General features: G+C 41.3%; 1 protein-coding gene across 1 annotated transcript; it reads right to left on the reverse strand.

The window, feature by feature from the left end:
* Window positions 1–3,375: 3,375 nt before the first annotated feature.
* Window positions 3,376–13,359, reverse strand: LOC127411754 (BAG family molecular chaperone regulator 2-like). Its single transcript, XM_051647487.1, has 3 exons — window positions 13,126–13,359; window positions 5,623–5,732; window positions 3,376–5,534 (listed from the first exon to the last, which is right to left on the reverse strand). Exons 1-3 carry the CDS (start codon window positions 13,245–13,247, stop codon window positions 5,134–5,136), a joined length of 633 nt encoding a protein of 210 aa, XP_051503447.1. The 5' UTR covers window positions 13,248–13,359; the 3' UTR covers window positions 3,376–5,133.
* Between the last annotated feature and the right edge of the window lie 616 nt (window positions 13,360–13,975).

Raw genomic sequence — 13,975 nt, forward strand, 5'->3', positions numbered from 1 at the left:
TATGGCAGTGGTATTCCCTGATGGCAGTGGCCTCTTTCAGCAGGATAATGTGTCCTGCCACACTGCACACATTGTTGGGGAATGGTTTGAGGAACATAATGAAGAGTTCAAGGTGATGCCCTGGCCTCCAAATTCCTCATCTCAATCCGATTGAGCATCTGGAACTTATAGGACTTTAAGGATCTGCTGCTAATGTCTTTGTGCCAGATACCACATGACACATTCAGAGGTTTTGTAGAGTCCATGCCTCTGCGGGTCTGTGCTCTTTTGGCGGCACAGCGAGGACCAACAGCATATTAGGCAGGTGGTCATAATGTTTTGGCTCATCAGTGTTTACAACAGTGTTATTTGGTTTACATGTGTTCGTTGCACCCTCTTGTGGACTTAGACAACATTCATTTAAAAATCAAGTGATCACTGATGTGTAGCTTTTTTTCCCCATAACTGTAATAATGTCTTTAAATTTGAAATACAATTGAAATTTTGGTAATATTCAAATGAAAATGTTAATTTTGTTTCTCAGCCCTGTTGACAGCCCCACATGGGAACCCCCATGTCTCATGACAAACTCAATAATTCATAGAGTTAGCCAGATGGCAAAATCTTAAGATATGGTATCGAGTAACGAGTTAGCTTGTACAAAACATACTACTTTTAGTCTTATTGAGACATACCAATCTATATTCAGAATTTGAAATCAATACAATTCATGCATCAGATTTTAGGTAGCTCCCTATCCAATACTTTATTTTAAGACAACATAAGTGAATCATTCCATATTTATTTATTTAATACAAATAACAGATGTAATGTAGGCATATGTAATACCATTGCTTCGTGTCATTCCAAACCTGTAAGTTTTTCTTTTGTTGAACACAAAACTTATTTCACAATTATTTTCACATAAATGCATGGGACTGTTGTGTAAAAAAAAAAAAAAAAAAAAAGACAAAAACTACAGTGCATTTTAGTGTGTTTTATGGGTTAAAATGCTACAAGTATAATTATCGCCACAATGAGGTGTGAATTATCATTTTCACAGAACGATAATTTCAGCCAAGAAATTCCATATCCATAGGATATATACAGGGCCTGGAATATATTGCATGAATCATATGGATTACTTTTTAAAGTACTTATGGGGGAATAACAACCCCAGTTCCTATTCACCTCTTCTTGACCAAATGGTTAGGTTTGGGTTAAGACTTAGGAATTCATTGATTTTAAATTGTGTTTGTTGGCTGGCTAATTTTCCTCTGTGGGAATAAAAGTTGAGCAAACACTTTCCATTTCTTTCGATTTTGCAATCGGATTAACTCTGAACTACATGAGATCAGGTTATTCAGATGAACAGATACAGTATTAATATTTTCAGACTCCTTGAAAAGCAACAATAATGCATCAGATAGAATCAATGGCAGTATGTGTTTAACTTTTATGTTGCTTCCAGGCTACACTGGCAGATTTTAGTCTCTTGTATGAATACAACCTAACACCCAAATGTAAAATTCCCAAACAAGCAGGGTGCCAAACGTGGTTTAATTAGAACGTAGAGAGCAGGCAAGCAAACCATGTGCAGCTGTTCTAAAAATACACTGCAACAGCAAGGCAGTAAAATAATATTCACAGGGCTCCAACTGGAATGTCCGTAGATCTGAACAGATTCATTTCAAAACAGAGATTTAATTCACATTGATTGAAACAGATTAGTAAAACAAACACAGAGTCAGTGCACACAAAGACACTTTCAAAGGAGTAAATAATACCTATTAAAATCGTATAGTTTTTTTCCTGTATGTAGTGAAGTTTCTTCAACTATGGGCAATTTTGGCCCTGTGGAACCCCTTAAAACATTTTTTTTTCTTCACTCTTGCTAGTTTATTTAAAACCTCTACTATGAAGATTTGCAGAAGAATATTTCAGCTCTTTTGGTCCACACAATGCGTGAATAGGTGCCAAACTTTTGACACTCCAAAAAGCACATAAAAGCAGCATAAAAGTAATCCATATGACTCCAGTAGTTAAATCCATGTCTTCAGAAGTTATATGATAGGTGTGAGTGAGAAACAGATAAATATTTAAGTCAATTTTTGCAAGAAATTCTTCTCTCTGTCCAGTAGGTGGTGATATGCATGAAGAATGTGAATCACCAAGAATGTGAAAGTTAAAGTGGAAATTGACTGAGCATGGAGAAGAATTTATAATAAAATTGACTTAAATATTGATATGAGCTCAGATATTCTATAAATCTTCATTTGTGTTCAGCAGAAGAAAGAAAGTCATACACATCTGGGATGGCATGAGGGTGAGTAAATTATGACAGAATTAAAATTTTTGGGTGAATTATTCCTTTAAAGCCCAATGTGGCCCCTGTATCAAACAACTTTTCCCACCCCTGCTCTACGTCCTCTATTATGTGGGACATGACGTGCCAAGTGACCCTGCTTTTTTAGCGTTTTTTGCATTCCTTGCATTGTTTTGAACATGTTTTATGTGCAACAATAACTAGCTTTGTTGGCATTATAGACCCTACACATAAACTGATTTTAATGTAATTTTTTCATACATTATGATATTGAAAACAACTTTTTCATCTTTTCATTTCTGTAATCATGTCGCCCTTTTATTTTTTTGGAATTAGGTTCATGTAGTGTTTACAGTATCATAGATAAGTGAAGTTGGCAGTCAAAAATACCTATAAAATACCTATATTTTTATTCTTTCTGGCAAAGAGCAATAAAAGAGAATGTAAATTACGGTATGTATGCTACATTTAGAAATTGCAGCATCCAGTGTTTATTATAACGGGGCATACTTATAGTTTTTAGGACTGGTACTTTTACTCTACTCACACTAAATTTTTTGGGAAGCAACAGTACTTTTACTTTTCAGATTTTTCAGTACTCTTTCTACCCCTGCTGTCTACTTACAAAACTGAGGGAAAGTCATAATTTGGGTAAATATTAAGGGAATATTCTGGGTTCAATACAAGTAAAGCTTAATTGAAAGGATTTGTAGCATAACGCTGATTATTACAGATTATTTAAAAATTGCAGTTACAGTTAAGCACTTACAATGGAAGTGAATGGGTCCAGTTCAAAAACATTAAAATACAACCCATTTCCAAAGTATAGCCACAAGACATAAACATTATACGTGTTGACACGAGTTTAGTGTGATAACATCACTTATAGGGTTTACAGTGTTTAGTGTTTACAGTAATAGTAATATTGGCTATAGCTTGACATTGATATGGTTATCACACTAAAATCATGTATGATGTTTACGTCTTGGTGCTATAGTTTTGAAACGCTGTGTATTTTATTGTGTTTGTACTGGCACCATTCACTTCCATTCTTGGTGCCTAACCTAGATTTTTTTTCTTCTTATATATATATATATATATATATATATATATATATATATATATATATATATATACACACTATATTGCCAAAAGTATTCGCTCATCTGCCTTTAGACGCATATGAACTTAAGTGACATCCCATTCTTAATCCATAGGGTTTAATATGACGTCGGCCCACCCTTTGCAGCTATAACAGCTTCAACTCTTCTGGAAAGGCTTTCCACAAGGTTTAGGAGTGTGTTTATGGGAATTTTTGACCATTCTTCCAGAAGCGCATTTGTGAGGTCAGACACTGATGTTGGATGAGAAGGCCTGGCTCGCAGTCTTCGCTCTAATTCATCCCAAAGGTGCTCTATCGGGTTGAGGTCAGGACTCTGTGCAGGCCAGTCAAGTTCTTCCACACCAAACTCGCTCATCCATGTCTTTATGGACCTTGCTTTGTGCACTGGTGTGCAGTCATGTTGGAACAGGAAGGGGCCATCCCCAAACTGTTCCCACAAAGTTGGGAGCATGGAATTGTCCAAAATCTCTTGGTATGCTGAAGCATTCAGAGTTCCTTTCACTGGAACTAAGGGGCCAAGCCCAGCTCCTGAAAAACAACCCCACACCATAATTCCCCCTCCACCAAACTTCACAGTTGGCACAATGCAGTCAGACAAGTACCGTTCTCCTGGCAACCGCCAAACCCAGACTCATCCATCAGATTGCCAGATGGAGAAGCGTGATTCGTCACTCCAGAGAACGCGTCTCCACTGCTCTAGAGTCCAGTGGCGGTGTGCTTTACACCACTGCATCCGACACTTTGCATTGCACTTGGTGATGTATGGCTTGGATGCAGCTGCTTGGCCATGGAAACCCATTCCATGAAGCTCTCTACGCACTGTTCTTGAGCTAATCTGAAGGCCACAACTTTGGAGGTCTGTAGCGATTGACTCTGCAGAAAGTTGGCGACCTCTGCGCACTATGCGCCTCAGCATCCGCTGACCCTGCTCTGTCATTTTACGTGGCCTACCACTTCGTGGTTGAGTTGCTGTCATTCCCAATTGCTTCCACTTTGTTATAATACCACTGACAGTTGACTGTGGAATATTTAGTAGCGAGGAAATTTCACGACTGGACTTGTTGCACAGGTGCATCCTATCACAGTACCACGTTGGAATTCACTGAGCTCCTGAGAGCGGCCCATTCTTTCACAAATGTTTGTAGAAGCAGTCTGCATGCCTAGGTGCTTCATTTTATACACCTGTGGCCATGGAAGTGATTGGAACACCTGAATTCAATTATTTGGATGGGTGAGCGAATACTTTTGGCAATATAGTGTATATATAAAAACGAGGACGGAGTTGATTTTTTTTGTAATCAATATATCAATATTATCAATATATTATATTGAAATGTCTTATATTTATTTCACATTTTTTTAGACTATCATAATCATAGTAGAGAGGTTTTATACATATTTTTGTTATTTTCAGACTGATTGGGTTAAATAATCAAATCTATCCAAAAGGCATTTGAAAAGTACCAAAAAGTTAAATGCTTCCCTCATATAATAAAAAGTTTAACAAATAAATAAAGCCCTAGGACATAAGAGTTGTTGAAGAAACATCCCACCCAATATGGATATGATCAAGACACAATCAGTTGTCATAAAACCTGTAAATATGGAAGACATTAATTAATTGTGTTCTGTGGCACATGTGGTCTTCCTCAAAGCTAAAAAAGGCACTTGGGTGGCATTCCAAAATGCACCATTGTGATTCCCCTCATCCACTATTGCCATTGACAAGACTGGAATGATCAACTTTCTGCTTATCCATGATTCTAATAGTTTTCTCAGCATTGTCCATGTTCCTGATGAGGGTCTCCAGGCGCTGCTTTATTTTCTTCTGGTCTTCCAGGGAACAGCTGATCACGACACTCTGAAACTTCTGATCAATGGGCACAGCTGTTGCTTCAGTCACACATGCTGTATGAAGAGCCTGCAGCCTCGTTTGTGCCCCCTCCATATTATCAAGCACTTGAGATGCGATTTCATCAATAATGGCTGTGGCTTTATTCAAGGCCTCTTCCTGTTGGGGGTTTCGGATCGTATCAACAGAAACACTCACTGTTAATGTCCTGCCCATAAGTCTACTGGCAGTCAGTGAGAGCTCTTCCCTTTCCCCTGAAACAGAAGTTGAAATTGTGTTTTATATCTGAAAATATTACGTTCCATTAGAAACCGCAAATGGCGCACAGTGCTGAGAGTGTACCGTCACAAATGGTCCTCATTTGCTGACTGTTTTGTATCGATTGGATGATCTCAATTAAACACTCTCTCTCTTGCTCCATAGCAGTGGCTGCCTCACGAAGAGCCTCCACCCTACAAGAGATGCATATGATGTTATAAAAGAGGAACTATGTAAAGCATTTACATGCTGATAGGTCTACTTATATGATTCTCAAAGATCCTCAATGGATGGATTGTATTGGATGGCAGTTGTTTGGCCAGTAGAAACTGTAATTAATTAAATGTATAAAAAATACTATACACTGATGAGCCAACACATTTTGACCACTCACAGGTGAAGCAAATAACACTGATCATCTCCTAACAAGGCCACATGTCAAGGTCTGGGTAGATTAGGTGGTAAGCAAACAATCAGTTCTTATAGTCAACATGTTGAATGCAGGAGAAATGGGCAGGAGTAAAGACCTGAGTGACTTTGACAAGGGCCAAATTGTTATGGCCAGCTGACTGGGTCAGAGCATCACTGAAACAGCAAGGCTTGTGGTCCGAGGAGGGACAAACCACAAACCAGCGACAGGGTGTTGGGCGCTAAAGGCTTATCGATGCGCGAGGGCAATGAACGCTATCCTGTCTGGTCCGAACCGACAGAAGGTCTACTGTCTAATGATAGTTACGGTTTCACAACACACAGTGCATCGCCCTGCTGCGTATGGGGCTGCGTAGCAGCAGACCGGTCAGAGTGCCCACGATGAACCCTGTCCACGGTGGAAAGCGCCTACAATTGGCACGTAATTGTCGGAACTGGACCTTGAAGCAGTGGAAGAAGGTCACCTGGTCCAATGAGTCCTGTGTTCTTTTACATCACGAGGACAGCCGTGTATGTGTGCGGCGTTTACCTAGGGAAGTGATGGCAAGGGGAAGTGTGATGCTCTGTCCAGTGTTCTGCTGGGAAACCCTGGTCCGGCCATTCATGTGGACATCAATTTGACACGTGCCACCTACCTAAACATCATTGCAGACCAGGTACACCCCTTCATGGCAATGGTATTCTCTGATGGCAGTGGCATCTTTCAGCAGGATAATGCGCCCTGCCACACTGCACACATTGTTGGGGAATGGTTTGAGGAACATAAGAGTTCAAGGTGTTGCCCTGGCCTCCAAGTTCCCCAGATCTCAATCCGATTGAGCATCTTTGGGATGTGCTGGACCAACAAGTGTGATCCACTTCGGCTCCACCTTGCAACTTACAGGACTTGAAGGTTCTACTGCTAACGTCTTGGTGCCAGATACCACAGGACACCTTCAGGGGTCTTGTAGAGTCCATGCCTTGGCAGGTCGGCACAGTTTTGGCAGCACATGGAGGACTAACATCATACTAGGCAGGTGGTCATAATGTTTTGGCTCACCGATATATAAAAAAACGTCTGGGTTACGTACGTGACCTTGGTTTCTGGAAACGAAGGGAACGAGACATTGCGTAGTTACGCATATGGGAGTGCCTTCATACATGACCTAGTCTACAATAATGCCAATATTCTAATATTGGCTATGTTGTTTGAGCCCCGCCTGTTTTGGCGCGAAACTGTCCGCTATAAAAACAGGTGCACAGACACCATTTCCTCAGAATTTCTGACTGAGAACAAGGAGCGCATCGCTCGTACCTAAAGAACTCTGTGTCTTGTGGTGCGGCTAGCGTTCGCAATGTCTTGTTCCCTTCGTCTCAGGGAACCGAGGTTACGTACGTAACCGAGATGTTCCCTTATGACTCAGTACACTTGACATTGCGTAGTTATGCATATGGGGAACAGAATCCATCATGCCGCACTACACATCATAACTTCCCGGAGAAGAAACATGGCGGCGCAGTCTTGTGGGACGGCGACCAACATGAGCATACCGCAGTGAGTGATCCTCATGATGGCCAGGAGGAGAGCACTCATAACGAATATATGAACTAGTCATATAGTATGAATTAACTCCTTATGAACCCAGTCGGGAAGGGAGTATATTTATAATGAAAGTGCTTGCATCTTTATGGTAAATTATAATGGCCTGATGCAGGCGGTTGTGCAAATGATGTGGAGATCATACTTAAAGGGAAGGGCATAAGTATATATATATATATATATATATATATTTGGCTAATGAATAGCAAGTGCTCTAAACAGAGAGGACTTGTGAATAAAGAGAAGTTACGTCTAGGTTATAAAACCTTGCGAAAGTGTTTTGAGAGGACCATCCTGCTGCAAACATATGTCTTGTAAGGACACACCATTCGTCCATGCCCATGAGGAGGCCATGCCTCTAGTTGAGTGTGCTTTAACACCAATTGGGCAAGTCTTACCCTGCGACTCATAAGCCAGGGTAATTGCATCGACAATCCAATGAGAGAGCCTTTGTTTGGAGACGGGCATTCCTTTTGTGCGTCCTCCATAGCATATAAAGAGCTGATCAGACAGTCTGAACAGGCAAGTATGCTCAACTTATGCATGTAGTGCATGTACAGGGCATAACAATGCAATGATTGTTCCTCATCCGAATTAAATGGAGGAGGGAAGAAGGCCTGAAGGTGAACCACCTCCACTTTGATAGGCATGGTTAGGACCTTGGGTACATAGCCTTTCCTGGGTTTGACAGTGGCTCTTGAAAGACCGGGGCCAAACTCCAGACATGAATTTTCGACTTATAGTAAATGCAGGTCACAGACCCATTTTACTGAGGCCAGAGCCAGCAGTAGTGCGGTCTTAACGGAGAGCATGCGCAGTTCTACAGAGTCCAAAGGCTCGAAGGGGGGCCCTGCAAGAGCTTTTAGGACTAAAGTTAAGTCCCAAGTTGGGACTGTAGCTGGCCGAGTTGGGTTTAATCGTTTTGCTCCTTTAAGGAACTTTATGATTAAATCATGCTTGCCTATAGAGGCGCCGGCTTCATGTGCATGATACGCAGATATAATTGCCACATGCACTTTGAGCACGGCGTCTAATCGCTCTTGAAGAAATATTAGAATTTCATGTATGGGGAGGTTTACAGGATCCTTGTCATGTAAGAGACACCAGTCAGTGAACACCTTCCATTTTAGTGCGTAGAGGCGTCTCATGGACGGTGCCAAAATTCGGGTGTCCATCGCACACCACCCCCCAACCTGTGTTGGAAGCATCCGTGGTCACCACTTTCCACCTGACAACTTGGGACTTCGAGTACCAGAGGGGACAGTGGGTATCCTCCACTGAGGCAAATAAATCGATTTCTGCTTTGCCAGATATTTCCCAAATCCTCAATACAGTTTGAGGGTGAAGTCTCCTGAATTCCACCTTAGCGGTTTGTATATGCCACAACTGTCATGTTGTCTGAGTGAACCAGGACATGACAGTTTTATATTTCTGATTGAAAAGCCTTTAAGGCTATAAATACAACCGATTGCTTTAGGCGCTGCGTGACAACTTGCCCCAGCGCAACACCTTGCTTATAAAACGCATGAGCTGTCCGTGGTGCTAAAGCAACTATACAGTAGCGGGATATAGTGATGCGCATGCGCCCTTGGCGCAAAGCACATTGTGGCACATGGCGCTCCAGCTAGCACTGAAGAGGTCTCGTGTAAGAGACCTAATGGAATGCCGCTGCCATAAATCCCAATGCTTTCTGAAACAGTTTCAGTGGAAGTGTTCTCCCCAGTTTGAACTGAGATGGACAATGTAGAATGGCTGAAGCAGTAAGTCTCTGTGCTGGCATAACAAAGTCTCTGATTGCGCCAGTAACAGCCAATCGTAGATGTAGTTCAAGATGCGTACGCCGCTCAGTCTCAGAGGGGCGAGAACCGCATCAATGCGCTTTGTGAATGTGCGAGGAGACAGAGACAGTCCAAAGGGCAGGACTTTGAATTGATACGCTGTTCCCTCGAACGCGAATCTCAAAAACATCCTGTGATGTCGTACAATTTAGACATGAAAGTACGCATCCTTCAGATCTATCGACGCAAACTAATCGTGTGGGCGTACATGCGATAAGATCCGTTTCTGAGTAATCATTTTGAATGGCCGCTTTATGAGTACGCGATTTAAATGTCTTAGATCCAGGATTGGCTGAAGCCCGCCGTCTTTCTTTGGAACAAGAAAATAATGGCTGTAAAACCCTTTTTGTGCTTGACAATTTGGCACAATCTCTATCGCGTTTTTCACGATGAGACTGTATTTCGGCTCGTAACACTGGCGCGTCTTCGGACGAAACCGTGGAAGACAGAATGCCGTTGAAACGGGGTGGCCAGTGTGCAAAATTGGATCGTATAACCATGATCGATCGTTTTTGCACCCATTCTGAAATACCCGTTAGGGCTTGCCAGGCATCTGCGTAATGGGACAGAGGGCAATCTGGTTTACTCACTGTATGATATGATGTGACGCTCATGTGTGTGCTTTGAAGAGGAAAAAGGGGCTCTTTATTGAGAATGTGTGAGCATCTCGTGCATTTGCAACGAATGCTGTATTCTTTTTTTTATTGCATTTATTTGAGTGCAAGACACAGAAACAACATTTTGAACAATATTGTGAACAGCAATATTCCTTTCCCGACAAACAATAGTGGGGAGATGGGGAACAGTGTTTTGTGTCTCCAATTGAGCCTTTTTTTGGAGCAGACCCAGAGGGAACCGCCGGCTCTGCTTTCCGCTTCAAAGGGTTGTGCCTGTCAGGAGTGCTTTTGCTGCGCATGCTGATATGCAGGTGCCGGTGATGCAGCAGGTATGGGGCTTTTAGTCAGGCGCTGGCTCGAAACTGTCATATACTCCATTTGGACATAAAGTGTCTCATAGCCTGTGACTGTTGCTGAATCGTGACGTAATGCTCAGCAAACTTATTCACAGAGCCGCCAAAGAGGCCGGCTGGAGACACTGGAGCATCCAATAGAGTGGCTTTTTCCTTATCACTCATTTCTGATGAGGCAGCCTCATCCACTGACCACTCGCCTGATGCAGCGAGAGACATAATGACATCGTCATTATTATCCCCAGTGTCAGAACCGCTGCACGAGACGAGGCCACCCGCTCTTTCAGAAGGGCTCGTCTCGCACATAGCATATCGGAAAACATGTGCTTCAGAGAGATCGAGGGGCTCGTGGGGCATGTGCCGCCACAAGAACCACCTCAAAGTCATCCTGCTCGACAGCGCGGCCCCGCCGTGCCTCCTCATGTGAATCCTCGGGTATCACAGAAGAGGTGGCTGGGAGGGCAACTGAGGCTGAATCATCTCTCAGAACGAGGGTGATTCACGAGCAAAGCGTCTTGAGACTCATGCCCTCACAGTGAGGGCAGTCTGTCTCCATGAGAGCTGACTCTGCGTGGGCACGGCCCAGACAGTAAACGCAGCTCTCATGCTGATCTGACGGCGGGATGTGCCTCTCGCAAAAGGAACACTAACGGAACATCTTTAAAAAGACGCAAACACGTAAGTGACTCTTTTAGATATATAAATATATAAATTAACATATATTTATATTTATATCACACAGTATACAATACACAATATATAATTGCTTTGTAAGGATTCACAAACCCTGCTGAAGTGCTGCGGGGAATCAGGATGCTGAGGCCCGTTCACCAGCGAAGCGTCAACTGGCGAGGCGGTGTGATGTTTGCCGGAACACTGCAGGGGAGCGGAAAGTTTTCTCACGAAGATTCCGCCCGCTGACTTGTGTATATCGACGGCGAAGGTAGAGGGCTTCTAGACAAAAGATGATTGCTGTCTTGAAGGAAGAAATTCTGAGGAAATGGTGTCTGTGCACCTGTTTTTATAGCGGACAGTTTTGCGCCAAAACAGGCGGGGCTCAAACACCATAGCCAATATTAGAATATCGGCGTTATTGTAGAGAGGTTTCAACTAGGTCGTGTATGAAGGCACTCCCATATGCGTAACTACGCAATGTCAAGTGTACTGAGTCGTAAGGGAACACAAGTTTCCCCAGCCTGACATCTATTAAAACTAACATTGTTCTGAATTAACCGTCATTATATCAAAGACTTTCACAATTCACAAATAATGTCCTACTTTTAGAAAATGTTAACTAGCTAGGTGTGTGAAACCAACAAACTAAAACAATGCATTTTATGCAATCAATGCACAAAACAGGCATTTATTGACTTTTGACTTAAAACCTTATAGTTACTGAAATATAACTGTGATGACCTTGTCTCTCATAGAAAAGGTTCTTTTCATATTTAACAGATGGAATTCCTTGTGTATCGAATCTATTAAAAACTTCATTACAAGATATTTATGCACTAAACCTACTACACCTTAAATAACCTCCAGTGCAATAAATACTAGTGGCTAAAAATGGTTCAAGGAACAAAAATTAAAACCGAAAGCGAAAAATTTTTTTTGTGCAGAACGTAACCGAAAACCGGAACAAAGTGATTTTCAATTGTTCCAGAGTGAAAACGTTATTTTTAAATACTGAAAACCGGTTATAACCGGTTAATTTTGTTTCGATAATTTTTTTCATGAAACTAAAGGCCAGAGGGTTTATCACAGTACATTTTGGAACACACCAATTTATGTTGCCTGAAAAAATGAAACGTGCTTTGATCCTGGAGGAAACTGCTGCATCACACATTTCTTTGCCTAATTACCCATTGTGGATGTCATATTCTCTGAATGAAGAACATACAGTTTACATGCACGGCTAATCCAGATACAGGTAAAACATTATTAGAGGTAAAAAGTACTTTTCTCAGTTGTTTCCAAGTCTTCACTGGATTATTGTTAGATCTGATGCATTAATACAGATTTGATGCTGCTGGGTTTTGACAGAGAAGCAGATCTGTAAATAAAATTATACTCAACTATTAATTAAGTGCTTGTAATGATTTCTATGCTGATAAATCCACCACACAAGAAAAAAAAAATTATTATTATTTTGCTTATTTTAGTGAGGCACGTGGATTAATTTGAGCTTGTTTTTCCAGACCAGATTGCTTGTTTCTCTTGCACGATCTGGCAACACTGCAGCTGGTATTTCACACAGCCCTTAGCACAGAGTACTGTCATTTTAAAAAGAACGTTATTAAACGTTCTTTTATTTTGTTCTAACCAGTAACCTTTTGCAATGGAGGCTGCAGAACGAAAAACTACAGTTTTTGCACAGAACAAACCGAAATGAAAAACATTTTGTTGTTTTTAGTCCCTGATAAATAAAGTACAATGACGATTTTATTGACTATTCAGCATTTCGACACTGAAACGCATTTAATCATATATATATATATATATTGCACAATGAAAACAACTAGTTACATTTCCAATGTAAAAAAAAAAAAGAAAATCCTAATGTAAGGCACCGTTATTCCTGCACAGTTCCAGCAATAGGCAAATATATTTATAATGTTTCAACACTTTGTGGGTGTATTTGAAGACTTTGAAGATAACGGCAAAAATAACTTGAGCACCAGTTTAACTGACTTAAAACTGTAATCAAGGTAATCTTTATTAATTCCGCTGAGAGTGAAAATCTAAAGTTAATCAATGTCTATTAATCTTACCTCATTTCGATTTGATCCAGATTTTCCAGTAGGCGTCCAGACCGGTACGCCATTGAAATGGTTCGGCTGAATTTGCCTTTAGACGCTTCGTTCATTTTGACGTTCATTTTCGCTTGAGCCATATTGGCTGCTGAAAGTCAATGCGTTAATGAACAATTTCACGAGAGTGCAGTGAACTATAGCATATTCTGGAGCAGGACACCCGAGCACTTCCATGCCCGTTTCGCGAAGGAAATGTTCTTTAGAGTCGACTCTTTTGAATGACTCTGTCGAACCGAGTCGCAAAGCGTTTACAAATCACTAGGGAGAACAATATGGAGTAAAACTATGAGGTGACACATGATGGACGGAGTCGAAAATAACGCAACACTTGACACATCTTTTTACAAGCAGGAGGATTTTTTTTCTTGGTACAAAACATAACAGGGTAGTGACAGTAATTATATTACTGAAATCACAACGGTCTCCGTGACCGTAAATAACGTGTCACTGGAGCAGCCCGCCCTTTTTAAGTCAATCATAAAACGTAGCCAATCAGAAAAACGCTCTCTACCTGTCAATCATTGTGCGTTTAGGTTTGTAGAGGTTTTGGAGGGCGGGAAATAGCAAAACTTTCTTTAACCAAAACATAGTGATAAACTACAATAATGTCTTACCACATATTCATTTAGCAGCAACCGAATATTTACTCTGACAACAAAACGTTAAAAGCTGCGAGGGTTGACCCCAAAGAATCAGTGAATCGATTCTTTTGAACAGGTTCATTATTCAAAAGACTTCTCAACGGACTTGCTAGCGGTTTGCAGCTCCCTTGAGTAACATCTCCAAACATGGGTTGGAACTTTGGAAA

Source organism: Myxocyprinus asiaticus, chromosome 21, assembly GCF_019703515.2.
Source record: "Myxocyprinus asiaticus isolate MX2 ecotype Aquarium Trade chromosome 21, UBuf_Myxa_2, whole genome shotgun sequence".
Taxonomy (NCBI): domain Eukaryota; kingdom Metazoa; phylum Chordata; class Actinopteri; order Cypriniformes; family Catostomidae; genus Myxocyprinus; species Myxocyprinus asiaticus.

Coding starts and splice junctions, on each gene's coding strand:
- LOC127411754 (XM_051647487.1), bottom strand. CDS start 13,247: ATGGCTCAAGCGAAAATGAACGTCAAAATGAACGAAGCGTCTAAAGGC. Junction 5,733..13,125: donor CTGGATCAAATCGAAATGAG/GTAAGATTAATA, acceptor CATCTCTTGTAG/GGTGGAGGCTCTTCGTGAGG. Junction 5,535..5,622: donor AATGAGGACCATTTGTGACG/GTACACTCTCAG, acceptor CTTCTGTTTCAG/GGGAAAGGGAAGAGCTCTCA.